Source organism: Athene noctua, chromosome 7, assembly GCF_965140245.1.
Source record: "Athene noctua chromosome 7, bAthNoc1.hap1.1, whole genome shotgun sequence".
Lineage (NCBI taxonomy): Eukaryota > Metazoa > Chordata > Aves > Strigiformes > Strigidae > Athene > Athene noctua.
The window spans coordinates 44914811-44932490 of record NC_134043.1 but is presented as its reverse complement, the minus strand read 5'-3'; the positions used below and the strand labels follow the sequence as shown (position 1 = coordinate 44932490).

Below are 17680 nucleotides of genomic sequence, written 5' to 3'. Positions count from 1 at the left end.
CCAACCCCTTCTCAGGCTGCACAGGATTCTGTCCACCCCAGCCCAAAGCAGCTCCAGGGATGAAGCTCCCACAGAGAACCCGTGTGGTGCCCCCGTCGCCCCCCGCCACGCCATCCTAGATCCTTACTGTCACAACTCCTGTGGCCGCTAATGGTAGTTTTTCTGATGCAGCCTGAGACCGTTTCCACTCATCCTGTCACTGTGCAGCCTGAGAAGAGTCTGATTCTTGGGTCTTTTTTGTAATCACCCATTAGATGGTTAAAGACAGTAATCGGACTCCCCTCTTAATATTCTTCTTTTCAGGTTAAACAAACCCCATTAATGATGAAATACACTTGCTAGTTTTCGGGAGATTACAGTACCATTTCTGACTGCAGAAGACCAGTACAGCAGCAGGAATCTGATGGAGAGAAAGCAGAGCCATTATTTACAACACTGCCACAAATTAAAAATATTTTCCCACAGTAACCTGTTCAGAGCTTGTATATTACACACAATATTAGCATTGAAAAAAAACTTAGACTGATTTATTTTAAACAGACTAATCATTTGGAAACAGGACAAAGTAGTACAATTATTTCTAACTGGTTTATAGCAATTGTTTAATTGTTTCATATACGTAAAAACCAAAAATTGGCACTAACATCTTTGTAATTTTTTTCATTACCACAAAAACACTGCATTAAAAACAATGGTATGGAAATGCACAACAGCACTTCAGTTAAGGCTTCTACAGATATTGCATGTTAACACATCTATTTCATAAACTTGCTCTAAAACTTTCCAAGTAACCAAACAAAAAATCTCAGGTAAACTCATTCCACTGTGAAACTCAATGGAATGAAAAGTACTTTTTAACAGATAATTAGCCATCAAATTGTTTATTAAGTGTGATTTTCAATGGCAACCTCAAACCTCATTAATTTAAATATGCACACACTCAGACCCTCTCAAAAAAGATACACTGGAAAGGCAAGCCTGGTTTGAAATATTGATCCCATTAAGTTAATTAACTTTATCCCTGCTCAACCATCTAAATAAACTATTGCGTTTCACAGTGAGAACAAATCTGGCTCTTGTCTAGCATCACTTTGTCCAAGGGATACTTGGAAGGCTAATTCCTAGTAATAATGTCAGAAATCAAGCAATGATGTTACTCATGTTTTTCCTGTACTGATGTGATGCCTAAGCACAGTTTTGCCCGAGCTCCATACTTTATGGGCAAAATTGTACTTCTTACCATGCCAAGATGACAAAAATGTCAATCGGCAATGAGAACCCATTATTAATCTCATCTTCAGGAGCACAACAATTCTGTAAATCAAACACACCACATCTGAAGAAAGCGTGGTGGCAACCTACATGGGAACACTATGTACTGCCTCATCCTCCATCTCCTACAGCCCAACCATGACAAGAACCTCCGGTGCACCATGGAAGGGGAGTGGCACCCTGAATCTCACCATTTTAATGTAGAATGCGGTGCCAGCTATAATTTAGCTTCAGTTTTGCAAAAATACACACACAAGAGCTGTGACAATTTACAAAAACAGTAAACAGCTCCTTCCCACAACAAAGTGAGTGCCCCAGAATGCAGTCAGCAGCTGTGGGACATCTTTTAATTCTGGTAGAACTCTGCCTGCCTGCCTGCCCCCCCGCCCCCCTCCTGGTACCACACCATTTTAAAAAATATTATGAACATTGAATTTTTGAATTACTTAAATTTGCTGGATGGACAGACCAGAACTCAAGCCTCCAACAGGGCAACAGCCCTAGTTAATCATATTTCCATCTTTGTTTTAAAGCAACTCAGGTAACAGCACAGAAAGTTACTGGCTCTTTAACTGGCTCTTCAAGTCTTTTATCTGGCTACTCTTAACCTCTCTAGTAGAAAGGACAGTAATTCTTCAGGGAACTTTGATGACTGCACACCCTTCACAACCGCACTTAGACACACACATTAAGTAAAACAATGCAAGATCAATACATATTAAATAACATATACAAATAGATTTGGGGCTTTTGGGGAAACTCATGATAAATGGATTTCAAACTAGCTTGTCTATGTCTACTAAGAAGATTGTTTCATCCTGCAATACATCTGTATTTATTCACATCTGCAGTGCTTTCATTTTGCCACTTTAATATTAGAGAAAAATAATGTTGGCTATCATCATCAAAACCCACCAGCTGTCACTATTACTACTACATCACTACATAGAAGGTGGGTTGCTGCAGAGTTTCCCATTCCATCCTAACACAAAACAACATATATCCTTTTAGGGGAAATCAATCTCCACAAAACAGAAGTAGGAACATTTTAAACGTCTCTGAAATCCCAAGTTTCTTTAGAAAGAGAAGCGAGTAACACTATTGCTCTTGCCATACAAGATAAGGAGAAACTGTAACACTATTCCTGTGAATGGCTTTGTAATAGTTGTGTCCCCTAACTCTCAAGAAATTACAAGATGTACATATATTCCATTGGCAACCCAAAACCACACTGCTTGATTAAAAGATGTATTTAGGTATTCAATAGCTAACCAAACTGTTACAACATTAAAACTTCTGTTTCTTGTATCTACATCAACTTGAAAGAACTTGTTATCATCAAGATCTTTGTCAAGAGAACTAAACGAAGAAAAATAAAGTGTTCTCTTTTAAGAGATTATCAAACAAAATCCCTGTCAATCCAATGCTTTATTCTAGCAAATACTTTTTATGACAACGAAACCCAGATTATTTTATGCTTACTAACTTTGTGGTTTTTATGTTTCCAAACTGTTTTGTTAGAATCTTATTTAGACTACTTTCTTTGTAAGATTTGTTTTAATCTCTAGACAATATTTAGCCAAATCAGGTAAACCAACTGCTATCAGCATAAGTAACAAAAGCAGGTTGTTGAAGACTGAACAGCAGTCAAAAAACCACTGAATACCTGATGTTCTGCATCCATTTAGTTTCTGTGGCTATATAGGTAGCAATATTTACAAAATCACCTTGACTTTATGCACTAGAGATAATCTCCTTTGTAAAATAAAAAGCAAAAGTATAAAAGTTTTCAATCACATTTGGAAGTTGTAGCATACACAAAAAGATCAAAATCAAATATATACAATATAAAAATACATTTTTTCTTTATGAAATTTATAATACATGGCCGTAATATACAACACATTGAGCCATCAGTCACAACTACAATTCTGCAGATGCTTGTTCCACACTATGGCTGGACTCTGGGTATGATATCTCCCTGGGGGAATTCCTCTATGTCAGTATGAAACATCAGTTCTAGAAAAGAAAAAAATTATGTTTTCTTTAAAAAGTTTCACCAGAATACAATTTTATTATTCCTGAAAAGTGCTCTTGGGATTCCCTCAAGCCTCCTGATTTTCTTCCCAAACATAGTATCAACAACTCAGCAACGGCACCACTGTCTTTATTGCTGTCCCCCAAAATTAAGAGAATTAGCAATTAGTTAGCAGCTGATCATACACAGTATCATCCTGCATTCAACCTGGACACTGAAACAGAACTCTGAAGTAGATTGAGGGATTGTTAAAGTTTGGAGAGTGTCAGACTCAAGGAGGAAGATTTCTGTTTAGAGACTCGTTCATTTATGGGTATACCTGCTCTGTGTCACAGTGTAAGTTAGCAGCACTGAACCTGGGTCAGAAAGAATCATGAATGGTACTGCTCATAGCTAGCTGTCACCAGAGCAGCTCAGGCACAGGAGACAGCATAGTGTCAGCAGCGAAGAGGTCCTTGCAAAGAAATCCAGCTGGGCACGCTAAGCAGCTGATGAGGTAGCCCTTGTGGAGCTCTGTGCTGCTGAAGGTAGTTTTCTCACCCCTAGGCTCCCTTATGTACCTATACTGCACCCTCAGCGTAGGGGTACTTTCTGTCCTGCTAACAGCACGGTCAGCATATAGACCAGGCTGTGTTTGCCAGCAACTTGTCAACATGGTAAAGTTACACAATCTGTACATGCAACAACGTGGTTTATCCACTCAAGTCTGAGATCCACATGCTTTTGCTATCTCATCCTTAGTAGACTAAACTTTACTATTTGGGATAAGTCTTAACAGAACTTCTCCCTTGAAACTTCTTAAGCAGGATTTCTAATCTTAGTAGACACACATAAATATCAATAAAACTCATCAAAACCTGAGTTAAATCCTGCCACTGGGTTCCTTGAGTCTTTTATTATTTAAAAAAATACAATTTAAACATCTTTTATAAATTTTACTGTCAAAGATTGTAAAGGCTGCCACCTAGGGTTTTCTTTTTAACTCATTGAGTTATTAGAAACAAGCAGAGTAACTGGGACCAGCTCCAGTACAGAAATCTGTACATTAAAATTCTAAAGTAATCTGAAGAAGTAAGTTGAATCTCTTCAGCCTCCCAAACACAAATCTGTGCTTTGACTCATGACGCTCTCTGGATAACCGTTGAGTTGAAACTTAACTATTTTTATGTACAGCATAACTTCAAGTCACAGGCTGTGTGCACTTGATAAGACAGCTGAGTTACGATACACCTTTTGGATCTCAGTTGGAAGAAGAAAAGGCAGAAGGCCCAGCCTCTAGCAGAGTTTCTTCTAAGAAAAGGGGACAACTTGCTTGCACCCTCCTCCAGCCTGGGCCAACACAAGCAGTCCCTATTTGAAGTCCTGTTCTGCAAGCACAAATCTGAATTTTCTAAGCTTCGATTCTCCAAACTACTGCAGTGTTCTATTGCAAATAATACAGAACTCAAAACACATTCAGCATTTGCAAGAGGAACATTAATAACATTAGGGAATTTTCTAAAACACAAGCAGAATAAATACATTTCAAATACGCAAAATACTGTTGAAGTAAAAATTCTTTTTCCCTTCAATGAAGAAGAGACACATGCTCTCTCATGTTTCAAAATTCAGTTGCTTCAGCCAGGACAAACAAGGCTTTTCTTTGCTTTTTAAATTACTGTTTTTTCTTTATAAAATCAGACACAAAGCACTTGCTTTGGAAAGCTGCTCAGAGATGCTTGTTCTTCTTCAACCACAAAATTTCTGAGGACTACTCTTGAACACCGAATGCAGAGCACACCAAATAAAAGCCTGAACAAAAATTTTGCCTATTAATGTTTCCTACCTTCACTGTGGTCTAGCTCTGGTCGGTAAGACAAGAAGATCCAACTTGTCCCAACTAGAATAGACACTACCAGGTTCACCACAACCCATGGCTGAACAATTTCTTCCTCTGTACCTGGCGTCCTGGGAAAAGCACATCAACCCAGCAGTTAGGGGTTCACTGGTACAGGTTACAATAATAATTTCAACAGAGTATGATAAAAACAAGCTTGCTAAGCCAGATGTGAACACAGAACTACTTGGACCATCCTGATGGTCTTGCATTGCAAAAGGCCTGGTGAAGAGAGCAACTACCAAAGACACTGACTCAGCTAAGAAACCCCATTATCTCATAGAGAAAGTCCACTTGTAGATTTCAACAGCAAATTCCTTTTCTTGGCCAAGAGACAAAATAAAAATCAAATTGCATGGTTAAATTTTGCTGTGGTTAAAGACACCACACAATGTCATCAAGTTGATCTTATTTCTGAGCATTTCCTCATGAGGCAGCAAAGCAAGTGAACAGCAAGTCTGGAAGCCAGTGCAATTGTGTACAGATGCTGTGGGGTGGATGAGATAGGGCTTTAAGAGATTATTATTATTTCTTACTGTCATAACAGCAGCAGATTGTGGTTTTGTTAGTAGAATCTAGGCTTTTTAATAAACTACAAACATTTACAGAAGCCCTAAAAAAACACAAACCACCTAAGTGCACAAACCAGCAAATATTAATGTAAATACTTTTGTTCTATTTTAAAAACTCATGCTACCAGAGTTTAAGTCTATTAAATATCTACTTCAGGAAGTAACCATTGTGCATGGGATCTCCTAGCATGAAACAATGCTTCATATTTAATGCCAGCTGTGTCTGCTAAGCATCCTTGCATCCTGTGGCAGACATACCACTTTTCTATATTACCTGACATTAATTTCTTGGACAGATTAGATTTATCTCCTTCAAAACCAGAGTGGACTCTCTACAGAATGTCCGGTCCTTCAATATGAAAGGCTTACCCCTGTAGGGTCCCATTTCTCCAGCAAAAGAGATTCTCAAGGTTCCTGACATGATATTTTCAGCATCATTCCAACAGGCTCTTGATTGAGGTATAATGGATTTGCAATCAACATGACTGAATCCATCCTTGAGTTCTCATTTTTCAGTGAAATTATCAAACATTCAGGACAAGCTCAGACAAAGGCAGGTTTGGTAAGGAAATCCTTCATTAATACTTTCTTATGTATGTTGTATAACCTTTTCAATCCACCAGTTTGACTAAGGTTCCTAAGTGAGCTATGTTACAATTCACAGAAGTGATTTAATTTCGTACCAGATGCTGCCATTTTCCGAAGGTGGTGTGTAGAGGTTAATTCTGTCACATGTCATCTGCTGGCTTAAGGATAAGATAAGCGCAGAGAAGTACACTGCAAGAAATGGAATTAGTAGTGTCAGATATAAACCCCCAAATTGCTGTCTCATCACGACATGATAATTACCATTGTGTTTTCTTTACTTTCATTCCACTGCCTTGAGTGATAGTCTGCTTTAATTCAGTCTCTCTTCTTCAACATTCCCCTGACTCATCAAAATCTGGATTCTGCACTTTTGTAATCCATCAGCTACATCAAAGGTGGCATGCTGTGATTCTGGTTTTTGCTAGGTCTGTGTTCTGTATTCAGAAGTGGGGAAGGAACTATCTCACTAACAGCCCCCACTAATGCTACTATTGCAAACGCTTTAAAAAATAAGTAGCAAAGTGTTCATAGCCTTTGAATGCTATTTTCAACTACTGTGCAAGTCATTTATTCTAAAGCAGAAAATAACCAGGGAGGAAGGTTTCACTGAAAACAGTATGTAGGATTTTTCCATATACAGTCTTTTCTGGACAACTTCCTATCCACTTCAAAATACTTACAGAAAGAGGCTACTGCTGCTGGGTCTAGGGTAAGAAAGCCCCTCAGTGCAACTGATGCTTTTGCCAGATCAATCCTGATAACAAAAACAAGAGTCATTAAGACAGCCCAGTATGATAATATTATTGTTCCTCTAACAGTATTTTACTGTTCTTTTACTTTTTGCAAGATACCTTTTTCTGCTTCTGTTACAGTGACTTAATACACAACTATATCCCACACACATAGCAATGGTTCTCATTATGCCAAATCCAAGAAAGATTGAAACTAAGCAGAATGTTTCATCAGGTCTGTAGCTTTCACACTGCAGTCCTTTCTGGAGCAGGGAGAATGTGGAGAGATCTGTCCCCTCCCTAATACTTACCATTCATTTCAGTGCCCACACCACCAACCATCTTACGCTAAAATAACTCAGGTGTCCTCCCTGTCACCATCCCATGGAAAAAAAAGGATTTCTTCCATAGCACCAACTCCTCCCCTGGCTTATCATGCTGCCATGGAAACTGTCTGTAACTAAAAGAAACATCTATAACATCTATGAATCTACTCTATGGTCTTTTTTGCTCCTCCTTCTGTTCATTCCCACTTTTAAGCTGTAACACAGAAACCGCAGCTAAACCAGGAACACTCTTTATGCTGCTACACTGCAAACCTGACTGGGGAATGGGTTCATATGAAAAGTAACCTGATAGAAACATTAGTTGTTCTCCACCCCTCTCCCTCATAAAAAATCCAGGTCAGCTCTTCCATCTGGTTTACCTCATGATCACACAAACAGCCCCAGCACATTGAAGCAAGGCTGCAGGCAGTGGGCAGAAATGAGTAACAAAGGTCTGAATGCACAAGCACGTCCTTTATCTGCACAACCAGCCATGTGTAAAATCATTCCTTATGTATATCACATTAAATCATCAACATGTGCCATGGGAAGGAGAAAGGAACATATTGTACACAAATTACATACACCTTTCAAATACAAACATATTTTACCTGTCAAAAGCTGAGACTGTACTGATAGACAGCAACAAATAGAACAAACTTTGAGCTGGGTATGCTAGTGTCTTATACTGCTCGAGCAGGTTAGAAACTGTGGAAAGCTGATTTCCTGCCAAAATGTAGATAACAATGATGTTCCATACAGCATACCCAGCAAGGAAGCCATGGGTAAAGAGTCCAATCACCCTGAATGGAGAAAAGAACATTAGACATCTTGAACTGGTGAAGAACTACAGACAGAAAAAGCCTGTGAATCCATCTGTTCAACCCTGCTCCGTGACAGGATGCCAGCCTTTCAGATTGTTTCTGAGTGCTTTTTTTCTGATCTAGTTTCAAAAATTCCAAGCAACAGGACTTCTGCTTCCTCCCTTGACAGACTGCACCAGAACCTGAGCATTTAACAAAGAGAACCAAGATGTTTTGCCTGATTGTATCTCCACTTCATTACTGCTACAGGAATCGAATACTTCCACTTGCTGCCTGTAGCTTCCCAAGACCACTGCCCCTTGCACTTAGCCAATGCTTTTAAACTTGTCCCCAGGTCAGTCTTTTAATTATCTTCCTTGCTAAGAAAAAGCTGAGAAGGAAGAGCAGGCTTCCAGATAAAATACACCAGAGAAGAAAATGTCTTTCATCTTCCCATTCTGTATCGCAGCACAACCACAACATTTTCTGCTATTGTTGGCAAGCTTATGCTGCAGTCCAATTTCACTCCTCCCTCTTTTTCATCAACAATTTTTCTTTGAGAACTATCTAAATTCAGGTATATTTTTTCTAGTCCTACAGCTGATGGGCAAATCTGATTTTGTAACACATTTCTTCTGTAGGTATCTAATATTTTTTGTTACTAGATCAATCTCTTGCTATTCAGATTTTGTCTGAATCTTTGCAATATGACTTCCTTAGTTATCCTTTTTAAGTTGCACTTCACATGTGAGGTATAGACTAGAAAAAGATATTCTCGACAACAAATACCAAAAGCTAAAGGACTGAGAAACTTCATACCTGTTGCATCTTGCACCACCATTTATTAGGAATATCAAAAATAAAGATACATCACAATGATAGAGAAAAGCTGCTAACTTTCAGGGAGAAATAAAAAAAAACCAACCCAACCCTGATTTTTGCTTATTTATATCAAAGCATTTTATCTTTCACCTGAAACTTCGGTGCACTGAGAGGGCGACATCTCTGGTAGTCCATGAAGCCTTCACATCCAAAAGTACATTGATATTTTCAGTGGTTTTAATCAATTCTGCACGATCAGCTGCCTGAAAACGCCCTGAAAGAATGAGGAAGTTAAGTTTTACACGGCCCTGTTATCTTCCACCATCACTTCTACATTAATATTTCTCAGTGTTAAAAAGGTGTAAGTGTCAGAAGTTTCATCAGAAAGTTTCTTCTCCCCACTTCCCGCCCTTTGTCATCCTATATACATACCAGCATGACTCTGTCAGTGTGATGCATCCTGGTGGGTCAGGCTAGGGATTTAAGAATGCACAAAGCACTTTGCGTAATTACTCAGTGTTCCCTGGTACCAAGAAAAAACCCAAACCAAAAAAACTTCCACCTGAAAGACTTTTTGCAGTATAGTAAATGATAATTTCTTCTCAAAGTACTGTGACAGTACTAGGTTAAATAAGCTCAGCTAGGTACTACCAAACAGCCTTTTTCACCCACAACACGGAATTAAAAAATTCAACAATACATGCCAGCACAGCAACACTAACATTCACTGCTGAAAAATTATCATGTATATTTATTTCCAATTGATTTTTGTTCTGGAAAACTTTTTAAAAAATTCTTCCCAATACTGCAATATTTAGATTTTAAATACAATAATGCTTCCTCTACTTGTAAGAATGTCCTTGAATTACTTAAATCACAAGAGGTACTTACGATTTTTTTCAACAAAAACTTTGCTAACAGGCTGGCTAATTCCAGTGGGAGCAGCAAACACAGGCTGCTGATCTGGGCTTTTTCTGTGCTCATCTTCAATGATGTCTTCCTCCTCCACTTCCAGCTCATTGGAACAGTGCATTTCAGCTGGCCGAGGTTTCCTATCAGCACAGAACATACAATGGGGCAGAGAAAGAACAGGAAGTAAAATGTAAAACCTGAAGGCTCCTATGACTGTGTAACATGTCTAACTTGACTGGTAAGAACTGAGCGGGCTACTGGCCTATATAGTATTACCCCAGTTTATATTTTAAGGACTAAAGTTCTCACAAAATTAGTTAACTAAAACCATAAATCCAATCCTTGATTTGTTTTTTTTTTTTCTTTCTCAATTCCTTCCTATGTCAAAACAGTAAAGCGGGAAGAAATACATATTAAGAATTAAAAAAATATATACAAACTAATACAAGGCCAGTAAAGTGGATCTTGGTAGAAAAGTGGATCTTGGTAGAAAGGTGACTAAAATGATTTAAATTATTTTTCTTGGAGAAAAGCCAAGTAGAAAGAATGAGAAAGCAGTTGTTTCTCCCAAAACTAACAAATAGTATGAATGAAAAAAAGCAATTACACATTCTTTTTTTTTCATATATGTGACTGAAATACTAGGCTCATGTAAGGTGTAATGCATCCGGGTATGCAAAACAAACAAATGAAGAATAGTAGCTCTTAACCCTAGAAACAACTGCATACATACTACTTATTGCACAGGCTGAATGGTATCGCGGGCTTCAAGATTTTACATTTTTCTAATATGAAAATGTAAAATACCACTCAGCCACATTCACTATCACAGTTATTTCAAATTATGAGCTATACTAGTTTTGTCTCACTTGGTTCTTTTCCTCTGTTTGCGGATCACTGTTTCATCAGTTTCAGGGACATCCATGCCATTTCCATTCTGAAATAGGGATGCAACATTTTGCTGGGTAAAAGAGGTCTCAGAATCTAAAGATTTAAAATAAACCACATGAAAGTTTCACATCTTTCATAAAAATGAAAATACATTCACTTCAGTACATAAATAGTTATTATTTAAACGCAGTGGCAAGAAAGCGTTGATCTTCTGAGCTTTAAACAATATAAAAGATTTATTTTATCACTTCCAAAACTGTATTGCCATTATTTGCATAAGAGTTTGTACCCTGTGGAACGTGAAATCAGAAATCAAAACTCTGAGCTACCATTCACTCAGAGAATGCTTTCAGCTGGTTTAAATACAAAAGCACATGAAATGTTTTAAGCCAAAATACAAACTGAGCAGTCATATTTCTGCATTACCAAGGCTTATTAAGTGCTCTTTCTAATCTACAATTATTTCACGTACCTGTCGGTACTTTCTTCTTCTTGCGTTTCCTCTGAGGAGGGACATCATGAGGTTCAGGAGTTAGGGGCTCACTGCTTTCAGACTGCCGACGAACTGCTGCTTGGACGATGCCATCTGAAAACCAGATGAAAAGATCCAGCAACCTTAATTCAGAGCTGCTGAGAAACATGCAACAAATGTTAACTTTTGCTACATTGTGTGAAACATCTGTATTTGCCCAGCTTACAGCTGAGGTGAAAATGTATTGGCTAGAAAATGTAAGAGTTGGGAAACTAATGTGCTAAGTAAGAATATACAAGGTGATAACCAACAACCCTCCTTCCACCCTGACAGTTTCATGCCCAGGAGGAAACGTAAGTATGCAATAAGTAGCACAATTTCCATTTGGACATACAACAGAGGACTGATTGAAAGAAATCTACCACAGGAGAGAACTATATCTCTGTATTTTTCCTGTCTACAAGCAAAGAATGTAATCCAAGGGACAAGAAAAAATTAACAGTTTGTTACAAGCTGATTCATACAGATATGTGCAAAAGCAAACCAGTGTCATATCAAAGGGAAATTTAAACGATAAACATAAACCACAAGAGTAAAGGAGGAGCAGAAAAAACCCAACACTGAAGAATGTTTATTCCAGTCTGAGCGATAAATTACTGCACTTGGGAGGAACTACATTTCCATGAGAGGTTAACATCAAATATTCTAGCAGCAGCATCAACATCAGTTTGCATGATCAGAAGTAGAAAGACAGTTACTTCTCCATTTTACGTCACATCTCCTTTTTATAGCTCTTTCAAGTACTGCAGATTTTATAACAACTGAATCTATCTTTGTTTTCACTTCAAGCGCAGGTTTTCCCACTTTTCATAGAGCTTTGCTGTGCTAAAATGAGAAAATAACCAGCAAACTAATAGCCAAAGCCAAGGCATAGTTTGCACCATCATTCAGCTCATTGAAAACAACAGTAAACAAAACTCCATTCTTGGGAAACCCTGCTAGCAACAGCTCTACTTGTTGCATTTAAAGGTCTCTCAATGAGGCCTCAACTGTACACTCTTTTAAGCAAACAAAGATTTACTCATCAAACTATCATATGGGCCCAAGTCAACTAGTTTACAGAAATCCAGTAGATTCTATCAACATGTTCTGCTTTATCAAATCAAACTTGTAATCTTGCTTAAAATGGTATGTTTTTTCTACAGCTCTGCTTCTTGTAAAAATAAAAAGCTCTGGTGGTAGTCATCTTTTAGGCTCTTAACTCTTTGATGATAATGGAATGATTCACTTGGACTTTATTTGACCAAAGACCGACATTTAGCCAGCTTGTTAAATGAGTTTTATCTTAGCTCATTCAAAAATTCAAACACTTAACACATTCAACATAACAAGCAGCTTACAGCTGGAAATGACTATTTAATGAAGGATCCAAAAATTTTAGAAAGGAAAAAAATAGCAGGAATAAAGGATCTTTTTCAATTCAGTATCAAGATATGCTGTGCCAGGAACGGATCTAGGGAGAAAGAGCAGAGGATGGAACTAGTTACTTCAGTTAGTATTACAGACTTGTTCTAAAACGACACCAATTTGGGGAAAAAGATTGTAGTTGTTCAATATAAAGTTGTAATAAATTAGCTGAGAACACCACCCAAAAACAGAGTACAAGACTGAAAACCGTGTATTTGTCAGGAGCTTGGCTACAGCACAGGTCTCACCGTGGATTACAAACACAGTTTTCAGTCTTGGCAGGACCTTACCTAACGGAGTCTTTCCTTTGGGTTTCCTTTTTTTGGGACGATTGAGTGGAATTTCATCTGCAGAACATAAAACAGAAGTATAGGTGCACAGCACAGAGAAACCTTTGCTTCCTTCTTTGTAACAGTTATTCTACTGCTATGTAAGAAAGGGATTCCTTTTTACAAGTAATGACATCCTTCACCTTTTACAGGTAAGATAACAATTCACCAGTTCACACAAGCAGGAGTACAGAAGATGGCAAGACAACAGGATAAGAAATCTGTCTTGAGTGCAACAGAGGCTAAATATGCATATGTACGTGTGTTAAGTGAAAAACTGGAATACTCTGATCATGCTCTGAAGAATAAACTTCTTGTTTAGAGCATAGGGACAACATTTCGGTTACCTTCATTCAGTATGGAAATAGCAAACAGTAAAGGGAACAAAGAAAAACAACAGACAGTCCTAGCAATGGCAGTGCAGGTATCCATGCAGTTTAAATAATCAGCCTGTGTTTAGGGAAAGTATAAGACTGTCTTTAAAGAGAGAATGAAGTGACACCAAAAGCAATTACCAATGTTTATAATTCTCTTCAATGCCAGAATAACTCACCTTGGTTTCCACTTCACGTTTAAGGAGAAAAATGTTGAAAAGCAGCGTAAAAGGAACAAAGAGGAGAAGAAAGTTAATTTTGAATCAATTACAATTCACAACAGTGAAATTCACACTGCTGCTTCTGTGATTCATTTCCTTATCCTCACTCTTAGTTCTCTTTATGCGCAGTTGTGTACAACAGGGTTAAGGGTACAAAACAATCATAAAGACTCAACTCTTTGTTGGAGACTATGCAGTTTCTTGATTGGCTAGCTGTGGATCAGATTTAAAGCTTTAATCACCTGGCTAATTAAAACTTGTCTTACTACCTGATATGTAACAAACCAACAACAGTTATGAAACATCTGAACACATACATTACTAAAAAATCACTATCTTTATGTGTAATCAATCATTGATATCACATTTGCTTTTACGTACTTTGAAGAACTCTAAAGTACCATGTCATAAAAGCTACCTAATTGCCTTTCCTTCCACACTGGAAAAAAAGCCCAAATTTTTCTCTACACTATGTCGAACTAGTAGACACCTATAACCGTACTCAAGCATATCTAATCTAATTTCAGAAATTCCTGTTCTGAAGGATTTGTGATTCAAATAAAGAACATGAAACAAAACAAAGAGAGAGGGAAGAAGAGATTGAAAAGAAGGACATCGATAAAACTAACATAAATGTCTGAAACTTTTTAAAGGGTTTATCTCTCAAAGTATTAAAACAGAGGTAATTTAGTTAAATTTCTTGACCCCTGTAAAACTTTAGAATGCTTTGTATTCCTTGTAAGGAGTTCTGGCACAACAAATTAGCAAAAAAAGCCATTATTTTTAAAGCTGTTACATCTACTCAGATGTTTATTAAACTTATTTCTCCTAATCTCATTACTTTTAAAAACACTACAGTACAGACCCATGCTCAATTCCACAGAATGAAGTGATTTTACCTTGGCACTGGAGGGAGGGGACGAGGCGGGCACTGAAAGACAAGAGAGAGATAAAAGTCAGCTTCTGTCTGTGAAAACAGCTGTTTGCAGATACGGTCAGAACACACTAAGTAGATTTTGCTCCATATGCCTCTTAAATAGCTAGACTCCTGATGGAGATGTTATATAAAAGTAGTACGTAAAAGATGCAGGAATAATATGCTTTTACCAGAGTTCTGATGGGCACTGCACTAGAGACGTGTACCTAACAGCTGTGTGTGAGGTGCAGCTTACATTTTAACTTGAATAATTTTCACTTTTCATGTAAGGTACTGCTTTCACTGCAAAGTTTACAGTCATTCTATTTAAGTACAAAATACTGCAACAATGTATGCATTCAATATTACCTGCACAGTATACAGTGCAAGCTAAGTATTTTCTATTAATGAAGTTGTAAATTCAGAACAATAGTAAAAGCAATAAAAGGAAATATGCTTATTCATGAAAAATACTTTTAAATATGATAAGACGTTTAATTTTCATACAGTTTTGAAAATATTTACCAGCAGGTCAAACACAGCTAAAAGTAAATATCTCCTGTTAGCAATCTGAAACCGAGCTCTTGCAATTTTACCTACAAAAAAGGCAGGCAGTTTACTTTCAGATTTTCTATTATGTAATTATATTGAAAGAGTATACACAAATAAATAATTTCCCATGCTCCAAAAATTCAGTTGATATCAGAAATAAAAAAGGCTGTAAGACTGGTAAGACTTAAGGATCCACAAACTTACCACTTGTTTCTTTCCCATATCATTTGAAGATGTTCCCTGAAAGAGGCACAGTGAACTGGTCTGTACTCCCTCACGCTGCTCATGCTGAACCTCAGCTAATTCTGAACTAAAAATAAGCTTCTAGCAGCCAGGATTAGCTGATGTGAACCTTCCTGCCCTGGGTTAGGGCCCAGTGCTACTCCCATTTGAAACAATGGCAATTTGTTCCGTGGCTGCAAACGTCACTTGCACTGAAAAACCAGTACCTCCACGTGCTGGCACAGATTCCTATGAGCAACTTTTACTTAGGTTTGTTTACCCAAAATAAATGAGATGCCACGTGCAAGTAAAGGTTTGCAGGATTAGGCCTCAAATCTCTCACTTGGATTTTGGCCATGTTGAAGACTGACAGCAAGTGCCATTACACAGGTAGAGAACAGCACACCCTGCGCAGCATCCAGCAAACTGGGCAGGACTGGTCACACCATACAGGTGCACCATAAGGGAGAAAAAATATTGGTAGAGGTCAGAGCTCATTACTTTTATTGTTTCCTACATTTGTGGCAGTATTTATTAAATGTTTAGGATAGTTGATGTTTTAATAACTCCCCCATAAAACTATAACCCCCAAACTTTTATGCAGCCTTTACTGCCAGTGCATCTGTGTTTTGTAGCACCTATTTTGTTCCCTTCTACAGAACTGAAAAGTGAGTTAGTTTCTATTCCTTGCAAAGGAAATCACAAAGCAGACAGCAGCGAACACTCATCTATTCCACCTGTGTGAAAGCCCCAACTCTTGCAGCACTAAGACCAGTTTTACTCTTTGTTTCCAGTTTCTCAGTGTCTGAAGGAACTCGCTCCAGGCTCCATAGAAAGCAGGAGTTTGGGCAGAGGTTTCCAGGGATGTTTTGTTACTGACCAGTGAGCTACGGAGCACCAACGTAGCCACAGTGCCCCTGAAGCCAAGAGACTCCCACAAACCAGGTAGCTGCCGCCTCAGGGAAACCCGGTGTTGGCGCAGATGAGCCGGGCCCCGGCCCGGTGGGACGCGCCGAGAAACTCTCACCTCGGGGAAAAAACAAACTACCCAACCCGCTGCGTATCCATGCAGGGATGCAGAACAGACAATGGCTTCAGTTGTAAGCAGAGCACAGGGAGCTGAGCTGCCACGACCGGGCCTCGAAGGTGGCACCGAGAGGGCAGTTACGCACCAACTCCATGGTTTAAACACTTAACCAGTCTTCACCGATTTAAAGCTTTGCATGCGTATTTTTTTTGAGATATATATGCACGGATGAAAATGTGAAAGCACTGAGGGAATCCTTGCTTGCGCCCGCCGCAAAGGAAGAGCAGAACCGTGCGCCCTTGCGCCCCGCGGGCAGGAGCAGCGGCAGGGCGGATACTGCCGCGCCCCGCGGAGCGGGGCTGGGGGAACCGCGCCGCCTCCTCCCGCGGCCTCTGCAGCTCCGTCCCCCCGGTACTGGCAGCCCCGGGCTGCAGCCCCGCGGGGCCACCGCCGCTCTGCGCCCGCTCCCCGGCCGACCCGTGGCGGGCAGAGCCGCCGCCGCCCGCCCAGCGCTCCCTCACCCCGCCGGGGCCCGCCCGCCGCGCCGCCATGCCGCGCCCGCCGCCGCTCTCCCGGGGGCGCGGGGAGGGGCCGGCGCTCGCTTCCGGCCGGGGCTGCGGCGCGCCCGGCGGCGGGGCGGCCCGCGCTCCCCCCGCTGCCCGCACCAGGGCTCTCGGGCTGTTGGCGAGCCAGAGCGAAGGCACAGCACTGGGAAAAGGCGGGGTCTGGCCTCCTTGAGCTTGTCGCCACGGACACAGTTTGCAAAACGGAGTTCTACACAGTAAATGAAAGGGGATAAAAAAGTAGAAAGTGTGATAAAATTTTGTTCTAGCACAAACGGACACAATGCAAGCGCCATTCCAGTGAGATCGTACTCCTTTCCTAATAGTCAAAGCAGATCGGTCTGTGAACAAACATGAAAAACAGGCAAGGAGAAGGCATGGACAAATGCTGGACTAAGCAGCAGAAGGGGGGAGGCTGGCCCTGGACCAGCAGCACAGGGCTGGCACCAGTACTTACCCCACACCAGTGCCATGTCGGCACTCAGTTCTCTTCCCATTTTACCTCTAAACAGGGAATACTAGGCCTGCCTCCAAGCTGCAAGAGTTGGCTTTAGATAATCTCTTTCTAGGCTGTTTAAACTGTTCTTGATTTTCCTCCGAGGTGAGGTAGGCCAACAGAACAATCATTTCTATTCCTCAGGGGGCAAGCCAGCTGCATGGGGAGGTGAAGAGAGTGAGGAAGATGCTTGCTACAAGGTCTGCACCA

General features: G+C 39.8%; 1 protein-coding gene across 1 annotated transcript; it reads right to left on the bottom strand.

Moving 5' to 3' along the window:
* Positions 1-16583, bottom strand: TMEM237 (transmembrane protein 237). The gene is made up of 13 exons (XM_074911268.1): positions 15367-16583; positions 14594-14625; positions 13653-13663; positions 13061-13117; positions 11304-11417; positions 10810-10924; positions 9920-10080; positions 9179-9302; positions 8015-8206; positions 7027-7100; positions 6442-6535; positions 5136-5257; positions 1-3291 (listed from the first exon to the last, which is right to left on the bottom strand). The coding sequence occupies exons 1-13, from the start codon at positions 15382-15384 to the stop codon at positions 3224-3226; spliced, it is 1182 nt and encodes a 393-aa protein (XP_074767369.1). The 5' UTR covers positions 15385-16583; the 3' UTR covers positions 1-3223.
* Positions 16584-17680: the final 1097 nt, after the last annotated feature.

What these genes read in the sequence shown, in the direction of transcription:
- TMEM237 (XM_074911268.1), bottom strand. An exon ending in AGCAGCAGTAGCCTCTTTCT is followed by an intron (nt 6,536 to 7,026) that starts GTAAGTATTTTG and finishes CATTTCTTGCAG; the next exon opens with TGTACTTCTCTGCGCTTATC. An exon ending in TCGGAAAATGGCAGCATCTG is followed by an intron (nt 5,258 to 6,441) that starts GTACGAAATTAA and finishes TGCTTTTCCCAG; the next exon opens with GACGCCAGGTACAGAGGAAG.